At 40.1% G+C, this 23,366-nt stretch overlaps 2 protein-coding genes across 3 annotated transcripts in view; both read right to left on the reverse strand.

The window, feature by feature from the left end:
• Positions 1–23,366, reverse strand: part of LOC110051478 (von Willebrand factor D and EGF domain-containing protein-like) — a 30,933-nt gene that overhangs the window by 4,730 nt on the left and 2,837 nt on the right. The window contains exons 4-9 of one of the 2 annotated variants that reach the window (XM_089273959.1): positions 19,908–20,194; positions 4,186–4,278; positions 3,755–4,072; positions 1,816–1,907; positions 521–584; positions 112–333 (exon numbers count right to left, since the gene is read on the reverse strand). In XM_089273959.1, coding sequence (XP_089130085.1) covers positions 112–333; positions 521–584; positions 1,816–1,907; positions 3,755–4,072; positions 4,186–4,278; positions 19,908–20,194 — 1,076 coding nt within the window. The remainder of the gene's footprint in view (positions 1–111; positions 334–520; positions 585–1,815; positions 1,908–3,754; positions 4,073–4,185; positions 4,279–19,907; positions 20,195–23,366) is intronic. The other variant, XM_089273960.1, reaches the window with a different exon arrangement.
• Positions 9,458–13,633, reverse strand: LOC110039943 (uncharacterized). Its single transcript, XM_089273962.1, has one exon. The coding sequence runs from the start codon at positions 11,637–11,639 to the stop codon at positions 9,462–9,464; it is 2,178 nt and encodes a 725-aa protein (XP_089130088.1). The 5' UTR covers positions 11,640–13,633; the 3' UTR covers positions 9,458–9,461.

Consider the following 23,366-nt stretch of genomic DNA (forward strand, 5'->3'; position numbering starts at 1 on the left):
TTGTCTAGAGGATATTTGCGCTCCCCAAGCCAAATCATCGGAAGTAACGCTGCGTTATGTATATAAAGAAAGAACGACCAAAGGCAAAAACATATAGTGACAAAAACTTACTTCGTACTCGCCATTTATTCCCTGTATGACATTTTTAATGGATATTCCTGGTGCCAGGCAATTCTTGCTTCGTTTTTTTACTGTTATTGGAGTGGTAGTGTCCCGAGTCAGATGGTTGTTGCAACAGCTAAACTCGATGACGTCATTGTGATCTCTCAAAATTGCGCCACAATTACATGTTACAGTATTGCCGGAGTTGCAAGCCCATTGCCTCGTCTGAACCTGGAAGAAAAAAAAACAGCGCCTTATTGTGTCTGCCAGAAGTATAATTCGAAATATCAACGCATACATAGGATTATTCTTCGGCATTGCAGCTCCCCTTATGACCAGTTTTCTCTCATCATATCCAACGGACTTTCGTAGATAATTGTTAAATAGATTCCATAGTTATATCATAACTATTTCTTACCTCAAAATATCTTTCGGTGTTTCTGTACAAAAGGAAATCGCCGATGCCCATAAAATCGAACCAGCTAAAATGGCATAAAAGTGGAGAGTTTGATTGTTTGTTTTACGTGTGTACCATCCATTCCCTTGCTAAACCGCAAGCTATATACATGTTCATGTTATGACGTTAATTAATTCCCAGTATTAGAAGAATCAAATATTCCAAAGAGTGGAAAAGTTGAACAACATGTTGAATGATGAATGAAGGTTGTCAATAAAAGGTAGAGAAAACCATCTCATAGGCCTAACATTGCATTATGAAGCTGTCAGTTGGGGTAAGTCAACGCAAGGAGAACGAGGCGAGCGCGAGAATAAGCGGGATCTGGGGAAGGACGTCCTTTCTTCACGCCGTTCCCAACCTATATACGCAGCTCGACAACTACTTACCGAACACGTTGAACAAGCTAGCTTAAAACACCATTTCATGGACAATGCAAGAATAGCTAGGACTTGAATGATAAAATAGTTAACTCGCTACGGTTTTTAATATATAGTTTTAGCCAAGCCTAAAAGCGGCGCTCCTGATTGCAATAACTGACTGTAAAGGAAAAAGAGAAATATATTTTTTTTGCATCAGAAACTCAAAAAATGATCAATTGTGAGCATGTAATTGTCAGCGTGTGGCTTTGCTATTATTTCCAGTTAAATTTTAACAAACGTTACCCAACAAGCCTAACCAAGATTGTAGAAATTACGTACGCAATATATCAGGGACTTTCCAAGGGACGATTGTACAAGGAATATGTCAAAAGAAAAGTTAACAACGCGCCAGGGGTTAATTTGCGTCGGAATATTGCCTTTGCGAAAACTCCTTCCTTCTCCCCCAGAGAAATAACGTGACTTGAGCCCACAATCCAATCGATAAATATTAACTGGTCAGCGGTCAACTTAAAAAAAACACGCAATCTCGATGAGCTCTAAACCTGAGCCAGCGATATGGTCACGTGATACTGGTCAGCGAATAGCTTGTTGTGACAGCTGCAATTAATAATAGCGTGGACGCCAAAAATCAAAGTTGTAGTTATGGTAATGGTGCTATTCTCTTAGTTTTCAAGGTATTAGCGTACGGACGGACGTACATGCGTACTATGTACGGACAGTCACGTGATAACCCAAATTTTTCAGCTCGACAGGTTACCAAATTTTCTAAGGTATGGGGCTCTGCTCGCGCGCCTTCGGCGCGTAGGAGCTCCGCTATCAATCTAGTGCTCGTGATGGTAAAACAAAGTAAACAAACAAAACAAAATGGATACTAACCTGCCATATCCACTAGGGTCCAATACGCTATAATGAGGGTCTGTGACTGATTTGCAAGTGTATAGGGTATTTGATGGCTTGAAGACAGAAACCTGAAACAAAGCGATAAAGCAATACACTGGATGCACATTTGAAAAGTGATGTTATATTAAAGAAGGATAGACAGAATTTGACAATTGAACCGAAAACGTCTTGTCCATTGTTACTCTAGCCTGGGACCCTAATCTGTTGGTCGGAGGTAGACTAACTATTGAAAGTAATAAGGGTCGCTTACCGGCGGAGTAAACCAATCACATTGCTGGGAAATTTGCATTGACCAAGCAGAAGACCGTATTTTGCCCAAGTGACCAACAAAATAAGCAAATTAAAAAAAAAAAAAAACTCAGTCCCCTAACCAGAAGTCACTGTCACTAATACACTTATTTCGCGCCAGTCCACTGAACAGCAGAAAACGAGTCAGAAATTCACATAAAGGGGTTTTGTGCATTAGGACACAGCAAGAAAAGCGAAGGCACATTTGATGAACAGTTTGATGCAACACGCGACTAAAATTTCATCTTTGGAGACCAAAAATTCTGGTTTAGTAGCCATAATGGTGAATATACGAAAGATCACTATATTTGAACCGCGGAGAAAGACATGAAGACACCACTGATCATCGCAGTTATACACACAACATAAGCTGTTGTGAAATTAAAGTTTGAAAAACAAAACAAAACAAAACAAAACAATCAGGCCTGAACGGGATTCGAACCCATGACCTCCGCGATACCGGTGCAGGACTCTGATATACCAACTGAGCTATCATGGACACCGGGAGCTGGGTTCGTAATATACCCGTAAATAGTAAAGAATTTGTGAAGCTTTAATTTTACAGCTGCTTACGCTGTGTATAACTGCGATGATCAGTCGTGTCCCCGTGTCTTTCGCCGCAGTTCAAATATATGATCTTTCATACATTCACTTGTATTCTTCTCTTTCTACGGGTATATTACAAACCCACACAGTTATAATTATAAAATGTTTAAACAAGCAACCGGAACGATGATCCTGCTGGTATACGTTGGATCAATAGTGATCTAATCGGCTTCACATATAAAATGAAGAATACAAAAGCAGAAACCGACACAACGTAGGAAAAATCGTCCTACGTTGTGTATGTTACTGCTTTTGTATTCCCTATAGTTACCAGCTCCCAGTTGTCTTGATAGCTCAGTCGGTAGAGCACTGCACTGGTATCGCAGAGTTCATGAGCTCGAATCCCGTTCAGGCCTGAACTTTTTTCAGGCTTTAATTGCACAACTGCTTAGGTTGTGTTCATAACTGCGAAGATTAGTCGTGTGCTCGTGACATTTTAACTGTATTGACGATCAATAACGGTTATTTTGTCACACATGATGTCCTTCCAGAAAATCCTATATTGAAAGATCTTTGCTTCTCAAACAATAAACATAAAAAAAGAAGTCAATCCATCCTTTTTCCCGCATCGTAAACTTCCAAATGATTAACCGTTTTTGAAATCGCCCTATGTTGCATTGCAAACCCTTGAAACTTGAGTGGGACATTTACGTCTAAGGACTGTGTCTCTTGTAATGCACGGATCCTTCGTATTTGCGTTAGCAGACATTAGCTACGTATACAAAATTAGCGCCGAAGAAAGTCTTGAAAATGTTTCTTTTTCAAGCTTTTTGGTATAATCATTTTTGTTGTTTTGTTTTCAGATGATGTGCATTCAGTCTTCTTCACACAAAATTCCTACAAATGATCCTAATCATATTTGAACTTTGACTCAACGATCTGGCGACTAAGAATTTGCATTTAGCAACTTTGAAGGAATAGTAACGGTGGTGAGAGAACTCCCCACCAAATACAGGTTATATGCATTGTCCATCAGGTTGACGGATTTCAAGAAAACTACACGGCCGAGCCGTCTACGTACCCATATTGTTGGAAAGTCAGGTTGATTGTTCCAAAAGCAACGACTGTCTCTGTAGAAAATATCTGGAATGATAACCTTCAATCCTTCTGTAGCTCCGGTTTCTGGGCAGGTAGCCTTTAGTTGAAGTGTGATGGGTTTTATTCCTTCTAACTGTATTTCGCATTCATCTCTGTTAACTAGCTGAATTTCGGCTGGCAGCCAAAAACTTATCATTGGCCATCCTCTCGTATTTCTGCGAGCCGGTATTGTTGGTGTTATAGTGACTGTTTTAACGGAGAGGTCACATGTGGTGAATGTCAGTATAGAAGTAGGGTTAACCTGTGGAAAGGGAGCAAACAAAAAAGACTATCATTTGAAACATGTTCAGTTTATTTCCACTTACAAGGTGGTTCAGAGATCCGACAAGTCCAACAAATTACTTTAATTTTTACCTGAATTCCTGCATAAAATGGTTTTCGAACGGTCTTGGGCAATGACCACCTTTTGAATGACGTGGTGAAAGTAGCGGATACGTTGCACGTTATCTGTTGACGCAAAAGAATGAAGTATCTTATTTTTGAATTCAAGAGTTCGAATTGGGAGTGGACAAGAGTCATTGTCCGCATTGGGGGTTGACGTGGTATGCCAGGATTCAAGCAGGGAACTTTCTGGAATCCTGGCACACCGCGCCCCAAAGCGGACAATAACTCTTGTCCATTCCCAGGACAATATAAATTTCTTTTTAACAGAAATTCTAGATCTTAACTTAGTAAATGGTTTGAACCCAGGAGTATCATGTAGTTCGTATAGTGTGATCGTAGTGTGAGGGTAGTTCTGGTAGTTCTGGAAAGTACCGTTGCTGGTGACTGACGTTTCGCCAACCTGAGCGGGTCATCTTCAGAGTCAAGTGTTTTTTGTCAGTCGATGATGTTATAGGTCTGGTCCGTTGAAAGTGATTGGTCAGTTTAGCCATGGTGGTATTGGCTGTAGGGTCGCGTAAAGTTGTCATCAGTTATTTGTCGACAAAATAACCACAACATTTACTGGGACTCTGCTCAATGCTTAACCTACAGTACAAACTATTTTCAACGACTGACTCTAGAAAGCTGGTAACTTGGAGCAAACGCCTCTTAACAGTTTGCAACAACTACCGGCGCCTTACAAACGACTTATCCACGACGGAAACGAAACCGAAAAACGGACTTCGAACAGACCGACTTAATTTGACCAACAATAGACGGACCTAAAACCGACGAATTTGACCAATCAATGACTGATGACAAACTTTACACGAGTTTTTCAGCCAATACCATCATGGCTAAACTTCCAAGTATAAAAGCACACCGAATTTAATAAAACAATTATAATTAGTCCTTAATTAGTCTCGGCCCTACGGGCCTTGCTGGCTCTTTTTAATATCTCATATTCAACGCGCGCTCATGGAATAATTGTTAAATACACAAGATAAACTGTGTACGTACATGCTACGGTAGATGAAATGTGCTTTCAGTTTTGTTGTAAGTTAAAAACAAACAAAATTAAGGGTAAATTCTTTGTGTTGTTTTAAAGTGTAAGCTATTACAGAACAGGCATCAGATACAGCTTCTTTTATTCAACCAATCAAAAAAAATTGTTGATACAACCTCTATCAAACGTGACAGCTGGAGACTGCCAAAACTATCAGAAAAGCCAATCAATTAGTTAATTCATTAATTAGTAATTTTTCTTAACAGTCAAAAACTTTGACTCTATGACTGGAAAAACGTATAATGACGAAAAGGATAAGTTTATTAAAGTAAACTACTTTAAGCATTTATCGTTTTCCACAATTTAAAAATTGAGATCTTTAATCACTGGAAATCCGTTTCATGAGAAACTCGGGTAAATGGAAAAATCGCCGAAAGCTATAATAAAGTTGAGAGGCAGGCAGAACCAGGATCAAACATCGGCGAAACGTAGGAGACGGAAAAGGAAAATAAAATCGTCGGTGAAGTTTTCAATAATGTGCCTTCTTGATCGCTTTAAAGCTGCTTCGTTGACGATTTTAACCGGCTGGTCATAATATGGAAGTAACCAGTAAAGATGGCTTCGAGTCCACGTAGGGTTGACCGATATGAAGAGCTGACTTAAGTCGCAGCCTTCTGAATGTTTGTTACTGAATTAACCTTTACAGAATGATCCTAATCTATGCTGTCACAGCTTGCAGTTACTGATTCGTTTCGTCTGCTAAAAGGCTCTGACATCTATCGTTGGTAGTTTAAAGATACCGATTTGTAGGCGCTCAAACTTTGAATGTTTGTGGCCGCCCAATTGCACTATGCAGTCTTCGGGAAAATGAACATCAAGCAATCTACCGATGCTGGTTTTTCTCACGGAATGATTTCATAGCTGTACTTTTCCTGATTTAAAGCCACCAGCTAAAACCGTGTCGGACAAGAATCTGCCCAGTTGATTTTTGCGCACCGGCGAACGCATATACCAGATCTGTTCGTCAGGTCTTCATTCCTGGTTAACTAACAAGTAAAAAGGATCTATTAGTTCATTCTCAATTTTATTAGAATTCTTCCTTGGAAGTAAATTCTCTTGTTCGAGGAAGCACAATTTTGAAATTGGCCTTGTCAATATAAACGACTTTGTGGCAACCTTGACTGATCGGATAAATCCATCCCTTCCTGGGTGTACTTCGAGAACGCGACCTAAAGGCCACTGGCCACGATGAACTCTTTCATCAGCGACGAGAACTAGGTCGCCCACAGCAAACTCATGACGTGGCTTGATCCATTTCTGCCGTTCTTGCAAGCGTGGTAAGTATTCCGACAACAATCTCTTTCAAAATACGTCCGTAAGGTATTGAACCTGCTTCCAGCGACGTTGGCAATATAAATCATTCTTCACGAAGACTCCTGGCGGCAAATTCAAATTCGATCGAAGACGTGAGAAGTGGTTGGGAGTCAAACGTCCTGCGTCGATAGAACTATCACTGTTAGGAGTCAAAGGTCGTCCATTCAGAATTCTCTCAACTTCCGCCATCAATGTTCGCAGTGCCTCTCCAGAAACCAGTTGCTCTCTAAGAAGGACTCTCAGAATCTTTCTCACTGAACGAATTACTCGTTCCCAGACTCCTCCCATGTGTGATGCTCCAGGAGGGTTAAACTTCCACTCGATATTCTTCTGGTGTAGAAACCCTTCAATCTTCTGCTGATTCCAGCCGTTTATGGCCTCACGGATCTCCCTCTCTCCGCCAGTTAAATTGGTGACATTGTCCTTCTTATCATCTTCGGCATTCCTCTTCTGCTAATGAATCTGCGAAGAGCGTTGATAAACGAATCCGTTTCAAGAGATTCGGTCACTTCAATGTGGGTTGCTCGCATAGTTAAGCAAGGGAAAAGACGTCCATGATGTTTTACAGTACTTCTGCCTTGCTTCACGTACAACGAACCAAAGAAATATATGCCAACGTAAGAGAACGGGGGCTCATCAGGAGTTAGCCTGTCGCTGGGTAAATCTGCCATTATTTGTTGGCCCTTTAGAGCATTTTGTTTTAGGCAGGTCAAGCAGTTACCAAGTACTCTTCGGAGAGCGGCCCGTCCCTGAATAATCCAGTACTTCTGTCTCAAATTGGTCAGGACGTATTCTTGGCCTAGGTGTCCCACAGATTCATGGACATCCATAACAAGCAGTTTGGTAACGTGGTGCTTGGAAGGTAACAGCAATTGGTGTTTTGATTAATACTCCAATGTAGAATTCTGAAGTCTACCGCCAACTCTCAACATTCCCTTTCCATCTAGAAATGGTCTCAATTTGTACACCGAGCCAAATGAGCCGATATTCTTCAATGCGCGCTTCTCAGGTTCTTACATCTTGGAGGGCCTTAATCACGGGTAGGAAGACTGATTTCCGCACATACTTGATGATTTGAGCCTCTGCATATCGCAATTCGTCGATAGACAGCCTGCCACGAGGTGATGCATCAACAGACGACGAAACTCGCAAGCACCTCCTTCCCTTTAAGAATTGTACAAGTCTCAGAAGCCAAGCAACAGCTCTCTTGAACTCGTACCATGTCGAATACTGGAGCATCATTAGGTCCAGTAGGCGTTTCTCCTCCATCTGGGTAACGTGATTCGTTTGACCTCGAGCTCTGACTTCTGGGTCTTCATCGGAAATAATGGCTAAGGAGACTGGATTGATGGGCCATGATGACTTATTTTCCCACAGAAATGCAGGGCCTCTGAACCATCTCTCATTGTTCAATAACTCCTTCACCGTCAGACCTCGGCTAACATCGTCCGCTGGGTTGATGTTAGTTGGCACGTAATTCCACTGGGAAAGTCCTGAACCATCGTGAATCCCTGCAAGCCGATTGGCCACAAACGCGTTGAATCGTTTGTCTTCGTTCTTGATGTATTGGAGGACGGCTGTTGAATCAGTCCAAAACGCCGTCGTGTCAAACTTTAACTGGAATTCCTCTTGTAAGGTCTGGTTCATTCTGACGGCCAAAACAGCGGCTGACAACTCTGGGTAATCTGGGTATAGTCATCTGCTTCATGTGAGCTAAGCGGGATTTCCCAGTAAGGAAACTGCAATGAATGCGGCCATTCTCGTTAACGAGTCTCGCATATGATACTGTCCCATAAGCAATCTGGGAAGCGTCCGCGAAGTGATGAAGTTCAGCATTCTGTATCTGGCCAAAGTCTACCGGCCTCAAACATCTTGGCAAGGCAACACTTGCTAGCAAAGGTAAATCCGATAACCATAGTCTCCAGCAATGAGATTCTTGTCTTCCGATTTCTTCATCCCAGCCGAATCCTTGCTTACAAAGATCTTGGAGAAGCATCTTTGCAGATAAGATGATCGGTGATACCATGCCAAGCGGATCATAAATGGAACTTGTCACTGATAGGATCCCTCTTCGCGTAAAGGGCTTATCCTTTGGTGTCATCTTAAAGGTAAACATGTCGCTATTCATGTTCCACTGAACAGCAAGGGTTCTTTCAGTAGGAAGGACGTTAGAATCCAAATCCAGATCCAAAACTGAAGGAGCTCTGTATAGAGTTGGAATGGTTTCAAGGACTTCCTTCCGGTTACACAACCACTTAGTCAATCGAAATTCACCTCTTGACAGCAAGGCACACAGATCTTCTCTCAACTCAACAGCAACTTCGGTCGCTTTCACCGATTTCAAACAATCGTCCCCATAAAAGTTCTTCAACACTGTGTCGACAACTTCATGGTCAAAGTCTCCTGCATTGTCTTGAGCAGTCTTCCGAAGACCAAAACTGGCACAGGTTGGAGAGGACGTGCTACCAAATAGATGAACCTTCATTCTGTATTCGACTGGCTGTTTAGATAAGTCGTCATCAGGCCACCATAGGAACCTCAGAGCATCAACATCCTTTGCATCAACCATTACTTGATGGAACATAGCTTCGATGTCTGAGGATAGAGCTACTGGTTCTTGACGAAATCTTACAAGGACACCAAACAGGTTATTGCTCAGGTCTGGGCCACTTAACAGCTGGTCATTAAGCCATGTTCCTTTGTATCGAGCTGCGCAGTCAAAACCACTCATAAATTCTCGGGCTTATTAGGATTGAAGACAGCATGGTGTGGAAGATACCACAGAGGTTTGCCATCAACATCGAGCTCTTCTTTAGGTACTTGTTGGACGTAACCCTTTGAGATGTAGTCATGAATAGTCGCCCTGTAGCTTTCAAACAATTTTTGATCACGTAGAAGCTTCTTCTTCAGCAGTTGCAGTCTGTGGTCTGCAAGAATTCGATTGTTCGGCACATAAGGAGGCTGCTGTATCCAGGGAAGTGCTATTTGGTAAATGACCAGAAACTTTCTTGGAAGACTCCTCCATTATCCTCAAGGCTCGCTCATCTTCTACAGACATGGAGACCTTTGAACTTGATAGCAAATTAGCAAAGTCAGTTTTCCAAAACTTCTCTACTTGCTGTGAAAGGGTTTTATCATCATCTTGCGTTTCCAAACTTAAGAAATTCACATTGAAGCTGTCTTCTTGACCAATTTTCTCTGTCGGTCCTATTATCGTCCAGCCCAGTGACGATCGAATGCCCACTGGCTCGCCTTTGCTACTACGGTTTTCTTCGAGGACCCAAAAGGCTTCAGGCACGTTACATCCAATGAGTACTCGGACTTCCTTGTTGTCAATCTCTGGAAGTTCAATTCCTTTCAGATGAGACCATCTGTTGACATCCCGATCTGTTGGAATGCTTAGCTCGGAAATGTTTAGACGCTCGACAGTCCAATTTTTGGGTACTTCTAGACTTGATTCATTGTCAATCGAGTTGATGGTGAGCTTAACTTCGTAACCTGACCTTGGACTGTCCCTTTTCTCCTGAGTGGTTAGGGAGAAATGTCTCTGCACGCCGCTGATGCCTAACTCATCGATTAGCTTCTCATCGCAGAGTGACACATCAGAACCATCGTCTAAAAGTGTATACGTTTCCACTACCTGTCCGGGTTGCTTTCCTTGCACCCTCACAGGAACAATTCTCAGGCGTACTTTCCTACCAACAGCACCGGTGTTTTTGCCTGGATTACGAACGCCGGCTCCAATCGCGTGATTTTGAACGGTGTGCTCTGCACTTTCTCTTGCATGGGACTGGCTGCTAGGGTTAGCTTCGTTGTTCTTCATCTCGTGAATTTCGTGAGTCTCTTGCCTTGAAGGTAGAGATCGTTCAGGGGGGTGAATGAGAGTCATGTGTTTTCCATTGCAACCCTCAATGTAACAACCACTTTTCTGCATACACCCAGTTGCGAAGTGGCCCACCTTGAAACAGTTGTCGCAAAGCCTAGCGTCACGAATTATCTTCATTCGATCCTCAAAGGATTTCTTCTTAAACTGTTCACAGTTCCATAACTGATGAAGTTCTTCACAAAGTAAGCATTTTCCACTCCCAATTCGTCTTCGCCTCGAGGTAGGCTGACGATTCTGACTTTCACTTGGGTTCGGCACCCAGGAACCAGACCCACTAAAGTTTCCATGAGTAGCATGGGATGACGCCATTATATTTAGAGAACTAGTCTTCTTACCCGATCTGTCTTTCTTTCTTTTGTTTTTGTCACTATTAAGCGCACCACCAAAGACGGGATTGTTAGCAGTACGGGCCTTTTCAGAGACGAACTTTGAAATATTATGAATCCTAGGACGCTGACCGGACTCTTGGATGCTGTCGGCAACGTCAAGCCATTTAGCTTTCAGATGAAAGGGCAGACGATCGATAATGCTCCGTAAATTATCAGCACTGTTGACTTCATCTAAATATCCAATTGACTCCAACACGTTTTGGCAGTCCTTCAACTGATCTGCAAAGCTCTGTAATCCTCTCTGATCATTAGGTTTAACAGCTGGACCACGGGTTACCTTATTTACATGGGCAGTGGCAATTTTGAAGGGATGGCCGAAACGATCCTTTAACAGTTTCCTTGCAGTTTGATATCTGAGCGCCGGATCCATAGTGACACAACTTTTAACGGCGTTTTTAGCAGCTCCAGTGCAATATTGAAGGAGGAATGTCAGCCATTCACATTCATCTTGGGTATTCTTCTCGATATTGTTTTCAAACGATCGCATGAAGCTCCAAAATTCAAGAGGATTGCCATTGAACGAACTAAGTTCAGGTTTAGGTAAAGTAAATCCTTGTCTGATTGTCGATGCCATGGATTGAAACGCTTGATGGTGGAGCTGCATCAGCTGCTGCTGCTGTTGGACAAATTGCTGAAGACTTCCATCAGACTGATGGATATCTCTGTCAGAAGGTTTAGCGAACCATTCAGGGGCGTTAGGGTGCAACATCTTCTGCTGTTTAGCTGGAAAAGGTAATTCTTCTAATGTTCGAGTTGCAGCAGGGGGTAACATTTCTTTCTGCTCATCCATGGAAGATTTCTGTTCAACGCACACAGTCTTAAACGATGGCGCGCTCAGGACCCTTTCGCGCTCATTACTAATGCTTGCATTGCCGATGCCAGCTTCCAAAATTCGGGCTTTAAGTGCAGCTGCTTCGATGTCATTTTTCGCGTCCAGAAGCTCCTGCCGTCTGAGTAAAGCATCGCATCTTTCTTGTAATTCTAATTTCTTCTTCAGCTGTTGTAACCGTAGCTCGGCAACCGCCCTCTCGACCTTGGCTTCCTTTATTTTCACACTTATAATAAACGGGAACTCAAACGCTGACTGCTTTTCGTAGCTGAAGTGCCGTGATGACTTACAGAATCTCTCGGATGAATGTCGTCTTCCAATAAGGGTACTTGAACATTAAGGCTCGGCTGAGAACTGGCCATCCACTGATCGACACGTTGGAAAAATTCAAACTTTTACTTTAGGCGACTTTCGTATTCCGAAGTTGCCCTCTGAATCTCCGCCGTATCATCGAGACTTTCCAAATAGACGGTATGCGCTTGTTCGTAATTAATGAATGCTGCATGAACGACTTTAAGCTTGTTGTTAACGAGTTCGACGTTCCGTTTGTCGAGAAGTAAAAACTCCATTTCTCTCTACAGCTTTGCTAGGAAAGCTTGATATCCAGCGCGAGATCGCCGTAAACTGCTCTTAACCTTCGATGTTGCTGGAACGCCGTCATCGCGAAGGTCAGAGCTCGGCATTGCCGCATCAACGCCCTCGCTCACGAGGTCAATGCCATCATCCGGGAAGAAATCGCCGGCTTTTTTTGAATGAATGTAGGTCTAGTAAGCGCTACAGACGTCACAGTTTGAATGCACAAGTTTAATCATACTGGGCGTTAACACGAGAGAAACAAAAGTGATCGCGAGGGTGTGATGTATGTGTGCGTGTGATTCAACTGAAAAATAAACAAGACAAAGTACTTAAGTACAAAATATAACGACACAAGAAATTGACAACGGAGTAAAGTAAACTTACAAAACTGTGGCGACTCCAATTCTAGAATTTGTACTTCTAGGTTCACACAACAGTGAAGCAGCTAAGGAAAAAACGCGGTAGAAACCAGCAGATCGAACTTTCAGCGCTAACAAGCACTGGCTAAAAAATGAAAAACACAAAACTACGCATAATGAAGAACGCTTAAGTAATACAGAGTGGGTTCCATAATTCCCATGGGTCACGGAAAAACGTGACACCCAAAAGCAAAGAAAGTTCTAGTCGATATAGTTGCTATCGGTTACGCAATGTTAAAAAGGTTTCAACACACTTAAAATGCTCCTGTAGAAGGTTATTAGACTTATAACTGTCATGTTAGGGTAAACTCCACTCCAACCCCATGGAGAAGGAGGCACGATGGTCCAATGGTTGTTGCAATGGACCCCTATTGGGGATCATTGCATCGTGTTCATGCAATGATCAGATGTATAAATGCGTACTGGTTACGGAACAGGGGGCAGGTTGTAGCTGAGGTAACCTCAATGGGTGCGCTTTTAATTTTTTTTTTTTTTTACACTCGTTCCCCAATGTACTGGAGCCATCTAAAACCCCACTAAAGGGCCCTAGTCAGCCACACCTTTGTTTTTGTTTACATACAAGGGTTTGGCTATTACATTTTATTCGGAGCATGTCAACGCAAAGAAAATCACTGTGAAACTACTAAAGATACAGGGACATACTTGCAGGAACACAACTTGCAGTAAAGCAATACGATTTCGCCTCATCATGCAATATCACTAATTTTGATGGCATCAAAAATAGCAGAATCTGACTATGGTCCTTTAAGAAGCTGAGGACCCGACAATTATGCCTCAAAGCCATGGCTACCTTATACATAAGAAACCTAATATTATAATAGTCCCTGCACTTGTCTAGCCCCCATCTTAGCAGGAATAATTTCTACACGTAGACGATACTTAAATAGCAATGACAATTTGATGCATACTCTCTTGCAGATGGCTTTTTATTTATATTAAGTTTTAATTGTTTTCTTGTATTTCATTGTAAAAGAGTTAATAAAAAGATGAAAATCTGCGTTATCATCAAGAAAATTATATATTAAATATGGAGAGATATAACAAATGACGATACTGCAATAATTTCATTTAAACTTATTACTTTTTGTAAGATATTACTGAATCAAATCTTTCGAAGACCTACAGTGTATAATTAATAAACAACAACAGTGAGAGGTGTTCCAGATCATCAAAATGAAAAGGAAAAAACAAACAAACAAACAAACAAAGAGAGATATTCCTGGTTTAAGGCTCAATTGTTTCCAGTCACTTTTACACTGAGCAGTAAAAATATGGTCATCCAAAGTCAATTGAACCGAACTGAGTCTATACTTTAAATACTTTATTTACCCGGTGTAAAAGAGTGACAGAAGTGGGCCATTTCTCCAGCAAAAATCATTATCGCATTTTACTTCCACATTCGACCAACTGTAAACGTTTGAATTTCGTAATTGAACAAACCAACTTACAGCATAATGTTGATCTATCCTTTTCGTACACATGATGAAGCCAGGTATTCACATCATCTTACTCACTTTACGTGGACTGTGCTACTGTTACTATCGAAAGCTAAGGTGCAGAAATTTTTTTGTGATCAACTCTCAGTAAACATGGCCCCCAGGCCAATGCTTGGAACAAGTGACTCAGTTTGGCCCCGTGACTAAAGTGTACACGAGCTCACGCGAGCGACTCGTCCTCACGCGAGTATGACTACTCCGACGGGCGTTTACGAAAAAAAAAAAAAAAGAAAGAAAGAAAGAAAGAAAAGAAATCCCCAAACTAATACTCTCCGAAAGTTGAACACAGTAAATTATTATCGGGTGATTTGAAATAAATCTACATTTGGGAACACTTAGTAGGAGAACTCGAATTTTCGGGGCGAGGCCGATGTCTCATCTCTTTGAAGTATGGACACCAGTTAGCGGCGCAAGGGTTACTGGGACAATCAAAATGGCGTAAACCAGTGTGTATCAATTTCTAGTTGTGAAAATGTCGTTCTGGGCATTTCTAATGTGTCAGTGGAAACTAGTGAAAGCTTGGAAGGTATATTTCCTGGTGGTTTGATCTACCGTGGTAAAAACCTCCTAAAAAGATTCGATTCACTGTATGAGCTGCCAGGATTATCAAAGTTTTCTAGAACCAGACAACACAGTAGTTGGTGAAATTTGACAGGAAATAAAATGTTCTTACGAAGGAACTTAGCATGCGGTACTCATTATGGCACTGAAATATTTTGTCTGACTGAGGCAGGAGAGCAGCAAATCGACTGGGTCCCTGAAAAGGACTGAGCAACTTTGAAAAGCCATGCCATTTGCTAAACTCCCGTGCCAAAATTTACAGTGGAGATGCCAAAAATATGCCAGATAAGTCTACCAAGATGCTGGTATTTATTGTTATTATTATTTTTATAGTAGTAACTGTTCAATTGTGGTAATTCTTTCTTTAATAGTATTTTTTGTGGCTACTGTTGCTAAGCAAAACTAGCCACTATGTTATCATGCGCGTAAGTAAGTAGAATGTCCAATTTTCGGATTGGGCTCGGAACTATTCGGTCGTCTGTAACTGGAAGTCGAACGGAAGTCGGTCCGATGTTCATAGTTACCAAGTAGACAAATGTACATAATATTCATTTCTCTTGGTTTTACACGAATGCTATAGTCGAATGTCTGCTAGTCTCATTTTGGACTTAAACGATACCGAACGACTAGCGAAGCTAGATCCTGCTCTCTCCAATGATCGAGTTTTTATCGAATACTCACGCACAACGTGTCGGAAACGTTCTGGTTGCGGGGAGCTCGAGTTTGGTAAGAGTACTCTGCATTTATGTGCTGATCTATTTTGGACCAGTAATCAGACACAGCTTTCAAGCAAGTGAACAGTGTTTCTTCGTAAAAAGATTTTAGGGTTCCGAAGGAACAGATAGAATTTTTTTCAAGAAAACGTTCCCAGAATCGGTGAATGATACACAAAAGGTTTATAAATTGCCAGATCCTGTACATGGAGCATTAAATGCTAAGCTGGACAAATCAATCGGGTATCATGACCGTCTTTTGGCCATGATATAGACCCGATTGATTTGTCTAGCTTAGCATTGCGAAATGCTCCATATACAGGATCGTACAGGATCTGGCAATTTTTAAACCTTTTCGGGGTTACAAAATTTTCCCTCGGGAAACTATTAATTCCCTTCGTTGATCAAAATATTGTCTTGCGAGACACGAACCAGAAAACATCTAGCCTTTGGGAAACGTGAATTCCCTTCGGAGAACAAAATGTGGCGTTAGAGATACAAAAGTACTTCCTTTGGGAAACGAAAATCCCGTCAGGTGACTAGATAGATCACTGGTAGTAGTGAGACACAGAGGAATAGTGCAACATCCATGGTAATGATGCTGTACATGCGAAGCAAAATAGCCTGCTGGACACTGACACGTGCTTGAAAGCTGACAAAGCTGTGTCTGTTGCTAATTGTGGAATGCGACAATAATAAAGCACTTATTGTGATAGTAAGAGACAGAACCATCTAGTGTGTCACTGAGAAGACTTTTGAACCCACTCAAACAGGCAGATTTACTAAAAGACAGTTTCTACAGCACTTGTTTTCTGAAATACATTAATTAAAACATATTTACAGTGTCATATAATTTACAGAGGAACGTTTTAGTGTCAAATCCCAGTCCTGCAACAAGTAAGTAATATTGCCTCTTCTTAAGGTAATTCCTCTGAAATAAAAGTGACAATAGATTTTTGTCCACTTTGTCCACTGAATATTTGTCGTATGATAACTTCAATTTAGAAATGAAAAAGGGGGGTACCCATGTTCATTAAGGAGCAGTGAGGCATTGAAAATGCCCCATTTTGGCATTATTTAATACTTATTATGACAACGTATTCCCAGTAATTGTAAAATCTTCGTGAGCCCAGACTCATAAGAACAAGCATTAAACTACAGTCAATACACTGTGTCAGACACAAATAAACATTTTAAGTTTGATCCAGACAGAAAGCTAAATCCTTGATTAAAAATTTGAAACAAATTTCTTGACGTGGTTACCGACTGCAAAATAGAAAAGACCACCGTGTATCTGCTATTTTTCTTATTTATTCAATTTTCAGCAATAGAAATTAGATCTGTCTTTTCTCACGCAAAGCTTATGATTAGTTGATTACAATGACTGGAAAAAAAATGGGGTGCCCGTGCTCGTTGATGTGCTAGAGCCATTTTTCAACTAACAGAGTTCAATATCAAGGCAAATCGGTCATGTTTTCAATATGTGCGTGTACGAGCGCGCGCTTATGGCGCCATAAATTATGCCCAGTAAGGATGCGCGATGCAATGATAAAACGCGGATGACAAAATGCGGGTGGAAAAATGCGGATGATAAAATGCGAGAGTGAGAAAATACGGTAACCATATTACGGATGATAAAAGCCCGAAAAGGGAAAAATACCTTACGATATTTTAGGTAGGGAGAAATAGAATATCCGTGAACAGAATTCGATCATCACAAACCATTTTTTTTTCCTGTTATGGCTAGTGTAGGAATATCCACATGTTCAGTTAGGAAAATCGCTGTGTGCTGTTGGGACAGATTTCTAAAATTAATCTTAATTTGGTCTTTGTAGATTCCCACGCCGTGCCAGATACGCATCAGTAAACTACCGTTTCATCTGTTACTGGTGAACTATTTAGGTTAGTTTGTATGAAAAAAGACAAAAAACAAAAAAAACAACAACAACAGAAAAAAGAAAACAAGATGCGAACTTATTTCCCCGTAATGTCAATAGTAACTGACCTCTCTTAGGTTGAAACACCAAACAAAATATATTTCTGATATCAGTTGTATCTGTGAAAAATCCGACGATTTTTGACGGGTGTCGCTGGAAAGGGCGTGCTATATTTAGCACTTCTTCATCTCGAGTTTCCTTGTGGTTTTAATGCGGACTATTAATTTTAAAAGCGTTGTTCGCTTTCATTTTAACATTTTATTTACTTTTCCCAATTCGTTCTTTTCTCCAATCCGGACTTAAAGTTTTTTTTTTTTTCAAATAAATCGCAGATTTTACGCTTTACAGTTGCCTTGCAGTAGTATGACAGCTATGTTTAAAAACTGCAGTACATCCGAGAAGAACTCTTTACAAAAGTTTAAGAACGTTTACTCCTTGTGTTCAAGTTTTGTTTCCGCTATTTTAATGGTTTGAAATCTGTTCCAAAATAAAAGTTGTAAAACGTCCTTACCTTCCATTTCCAAAGATCTTATCATCCTGCCGATCGGAAGATAAACAAGCGCTTTCACTATACAAGCACTCAAGGAAATGGTCACCAAAGATTTCGAGAAATAAAGATAAGGTCGAAGTTCAATCGACTAAATTAAATCCATCAACTCACGTTTTCGAAACGAAGATAGATTCAGTCAGACACCTTTGCACACGTGTTGTGCACAGTCTTTTGCTACGAACGCTCTGTGTGTCCAGCAAACTTGTCGACTAGGGTACAGTGAGTAGCCGATCTGTGACCGTAGAAGTGTTTCACTTATTTCGAAAATGCTGGTTTTCGGCATAGGAAATTTGCTGAGAAGTAAATAGCCGAAGTCCCTTGATGTGGTAAACTGGATCGACAGGATCCTGTCGATCCAGTGTTATCTAGTTGGAGAGAAACATTGACCCGGGAGAACCACGTAAATTCCCATTCACTATCTAGATTGGCCGTGTAGCCAGCACGGTTGCTCTAATAGTGTAGTGGTGATCACACCCGACCAGTAATCAGTGGGAGGTGGGTTCAAATAACTTCATTAATTATATATATATATATATATATATATATATATATATATATGCGCATGCTCACTAGCTTGCTAGTTTGAGCACTCTGGTAATGGCTTAGATACTACCACATGTGTAGTATTTGGGGCGGCTTTTTAAGCTTAGCTTCCATCCTAGTCTTCAGCACTTCACTGATGAGGCCCAGAAGGCCGAAACAGTACTGTCTGCAGTTAAATATAGCTCGCTGGCATACAAAGCTTTGCTTTCATGTCCAGTTTGAGCACTCTACTGGGATGAGTCGTTACTGTTGCAATTGCGTATGCTCACCAGCTCGCCAGCTCGCTAGTATATATATATATATGGATATATATGGAAATATATGGATATATATGGATATATATGGATATATATGGATATATATGGATATATATGGATATATATGGATATATATGGATATATATGGATATATATGGATATATATGGATATATATGGATATATAGATATATATATATATATATATATATATATATATATATATATATATATATATATATATATATAATATCGCTCGAATGAAATAAAGTCTCCTCAAGGTCTCCTTATTGGCCAAAGTCGCCTTAAAAATCGCCTTAATTCGCCTTGAGTCGCCTAAAATCCTCTCCTTCCAATTTTGCTTAAGTCGCCTGAAGTCGACTTAAATCACCCAAAGTCGGCCTAAGTTACGCGACTTAAGGTCCCACAGTAGGTCTATCTATCGCTGGAGCAGGTTAAGCATCACTTGTAGTGCTATTGGAAATTTCTAATTCAAGACTGGAACAGGGCCTTTCAAAGTCAGCCATCCTTGAGTTTTACAACAAAATGTTCAAAAGATTCCATCCTCGTCCATCATCTTAATTTCAAGTTCAAAGGGACACCAGCTAGTGTGGGATCATTCGGGACAATGGCCTGTCCAAAACTGTAAGAGAATATTTGACCGGCAATAGAGCATTTTGATTGGTTGATTCTAGTCATTGGCCCTCTGACTTCCTGAGACGTGTAATAATATAATTCAAACAACAACAGCAACAGTAACAGCAACAGACACTTAAACTCAAAAACTTTCATCAACAGCAGGGTCTCAATAATAGTGGTGACGTTCAATATTACGTTTAGATGAGAAACAGTCTCCATAGATCATCGGTCTAATCAATCCAGTCGATGTAAATTTCTTGACTGAGGTCACTTTTTCTTATTGACAGGGCTACTTATCGTTTATATGAATAGGGCGCCTATTTAAAAGCAAATTCACTTGTTGGGGAGCGCTTATTAAAAAGGGGGCGCTTGCTGGATGTAGGAGGCTAAATCCAATATTTATGGTACTCACACTTTTAACTCCACAAAGCCATATTAAGAAGGTCGGTACTGGTACACTCTAACTTATTACTTATGGCTGTGGAAACATGCATTAATAGATAATGTTGTAAATCTTACCCACTGGCCAATCTTATATTTTTTGCCTGACAGCTGTGAAATTAGTTGTCCGCCTGGGCAAGGGTTGGCATTTATTCCACCAATGGGAAGGCCTCCGCATATTGTCTCTTGCTGTATTAATTTCCCTCCAGCAAACCATTCTACACGGTATGTTACATTCTGCCACATCTCGACTCTATTAAGAATGTCGACTTTGCAAATTAAGGTTACCTCGACGATTTCTTCTTTTTTCTTGTAAGTAATCTCAGGAAGGCCAAGAAAGTCATTAGAAAATGGTTCTGGTGGGTCTAGTTAAAAGAAATAAGACAATTAAATTTTAGAGCATGGTGTGTTAGGTTAAAAAACACAAAAACAGCAAAACATGGCACTAAGCAAAGGTTAAGGTTAGTGTTTTAAAAACATAAAAGAATGAATTTCAGACTATCGACCTTCGATATCTTTTTTATTCATTTTATTTTATTTCATTTTTTTTTTTTTTATTACTTTTTATAGAAGAAGAATAACAAGAAAAAGAACAAGAACAAGAACAAAAAGAAGAAGAAGAAGAAGAAGAAGAAGAAGAAGAAGAAGAAGAAGAAGAAGAAGAAGAAGAAGAAGAAGAAGAAAATGGCACCGATAGTTGTTGGTACAGTGGAACCTCGATTTAACGAAGTCGCTGGGGACCGGCCAAATTTGTTCGTTAAATAGAGGGTTCGTTATATCGAAAACGATATAACGAATTTGAGGGGAAACGACTAAAATGTTCTTTATATCGAGGTCATAGCTAATAACTGATTTGTAACACAGGTGACTTCTGTCACGCAATTCAATGCAATTTTCGTCACCTAGAAGTGCCGCGTTGTGAAATGCAATTCATTAAGCGTGGTGGCTTTCAGTATCAATTATTTTTTCTTTTGTTTACAAAAGAACGACACTTTCAGAGTAGCGATTTAAAAATGTTGCAACATAGAGGTTATACGGAAAATTGTCTTTGCAAACAAGGAAACGGGCTTTGGTGTTGTTATGTTGCACTACCCAACATTTCCGGAATTCAAAGAAGATAGAGCAGAAGTTAATTGATGTCGAAATACTATAGTGCCAATGTCTATGACATATAATAAGACGTTGACTGAGAGGTTGCTGTCTCTTTACCATAAGGATTACAAGGATTTGTTGACTGATGATCTGTTCAGCGTTTATCTTTTGTCGTTTGTTGACACTGTAATTCGTTACATCGAGGTAGATTTTACGTTTGGGCTTCCGGATTATGTTCGTTGTATCGAAGAATTCGTTATATCGACGTTTGTTATACCGAGGTTCTATTCCATACATTTTACTGTAACTTTGGCCGGGACCTAGAATATCGTTCGTTATATCGAAGACTTCGTTAAATGGAGGTTCGTTAAATCGAGGTTCCACTGTACACCCAAAGTAGTAAGTAAAAGGTTAGATGATGACCTACGAAGCTACGAATTACCATCAGGACGGGATTATTGTAGAAAACAGCCTCATTAGGAACAGAAAGGATTCTAAGGAAGTTTCTAGAAAGATGAACGAGAAAAAATCTAATGTCAATTGTGTGTCCATTAGTTTTGACGTTGCCATGGGAACTGCAAATTCCATGTGAATCTGGCCAAAAATCTTTTTTTGACATAATTGTTTATTTTTTTTGCAGTTGTCTACATCGAATTGCAGAAATTCATAACATTGTACATTCCATAAGCATTCTGGCTTGATTTTGTATTTATTTCCGTGAAAATGATGATGATGATGATGATGACAACGACGACGATGGTGGTGGTGGTGGTTGTGGTGATGATGATGATGATGATGATGATGATGATGAAAGGAAACGAAACGGAAGAAAAAAAAAAAATCAAAAAGAACAGAATAAAATTATTTAAGTAAGGTAAGATAAAATACGATAGAATACGATAAAATACACCAACCAGAATAAAAAGGGAATCGTTTTAATCGTATTATGTCGAATATATTCTCGACTGGCCATGCGTAAATGACACTAGATATTTGATAAATAGCTGGCGTTGGGCTCCTTGTTGCTTTTGCAGTAAGAGTCCGTTACATTATCTGGCCACATTATCCGTTTACATGACCGTATAATGTCAAGGACTGTACATCTCTCTATATTTTTAATTTTTAACACCTCATGTTATTCTGTAAATATTTATATTAGGGCCTCTGGTTTTTCAGTGATTACTCTTGTGTGCTACCATCAATAAATAAAGTTGTTTATCATTATAATTATTATCATTGCCATCACCCTCACCCTCACCATTACCATTATTATCATTATCATCATCAGGATCATTATCATTCTTCTTCTTCTTCTTCTTCTTCTTCTTCTTCTTCTTCTTCTTCTTATTATTATTATTCTTTTATTTTTTTCTATTATTCCATCAAGAATATCTTATCAGGAATACAAAGAATGTGTTTGCATTTACGTGATTCTAAAGATCTAAAAGGGGGGGGGGGGCATTTAATGGTAAACGGAGATTTGAAGATCTGAGAAGGAGTTTAAAGACATCACAAATCTTTCTTGTTATTCTATAAAATCTTTGCAAATTTACTATCCGTCTTTAATTAAACTAGGCGTAAAATCGCTGGCTTATAGTCCCATATCTTTGAATGGTTATTTTGCTCACCCACTCTCCCTTTTTTGTTACAGTTCTCAGCTTTAGCATAAATATCTTTTTCGAGTTATTAACTATGGACAATTAAGAATTGGTTCATGCTTAGCGTGCGTATATGGAGTTAGGATGCACGCGGGAAGTTTGGAGAGCACGAAAGAAGCGTAAGAGTTGCTCGAGGCGACAGCCGAGAGCAACTCTAGCTTCTTGAGTGCTCTCTAAACTTCCCAAGTGCATCCATAACTCGATATACGCATAGCTAAAAACATGAACCAATTTTTTTATAACATGGCGACAACAACTTGGGCGCGACATGTTTTATTTGTGATTGACTATAAGTTCTGACAATGCACAAAAAGATAAAGTTCTCACAATGGTGAAAGAAAACAAAGGTCATTAGGATCCTAACACGCCACAATCATTTGAGAAACGGATGAGCGAAAACGCTGGTTTCTAAAATTGTCAATGAAAAATTCGCTTCTTCGAATTAATTATAATGAAAATGTAGTCAAAAATACTCAATGAAAAAGTAGAGAAAGAAAGTCAAAATACTCACGTTTAAGTAAACATCTTAGCTTGGCAAAAGTCAAAGGCTCGAAGTAGAGTTTGGTTTGTTTAGAATAATCTTCACATCGCCGAAACTTAGACAAAAGGAACTTGCACTAGACGCGACTGAAATGTTACAGCTAAATTGAAACTGCACGCGTCATCTTATATACGCACGGCCATGCGTACATAGAGATTTCGTTCATGATGGCTCAATAGGAATTAGATAGGACTAGCGCGCGCGCTATGCTATAATTATTCGTGATATATGCATGGTCCTCTAGCT

This window comes from Orbicella faveolata, unplaced genomic scaffold (assembly GCF_042242905.1).
Source record: "Orbicella faveolata isolate gen_17 unplaced genomic scaffold, um_ofav_v1 contig_35, whole genome shotgun sequence".
In the NCBI taxonomy this organism is placed as follows: Eukaryota; Metazoa; Cnidaria; class Anthozoa; order Scleractinia; family Merulinidae; genus Orbicella; species Orbicella faveolata.

What these genes read in the sequence shown, in the direction of transcription:
- LOC110039943 (XM_089273962.1), bottom strand. Translation starts at nt 11,639, where the DNA reads ATGGATGAGCAGAAAGAAATGTTACCCCCTGCTGCAACTCGAACATTA.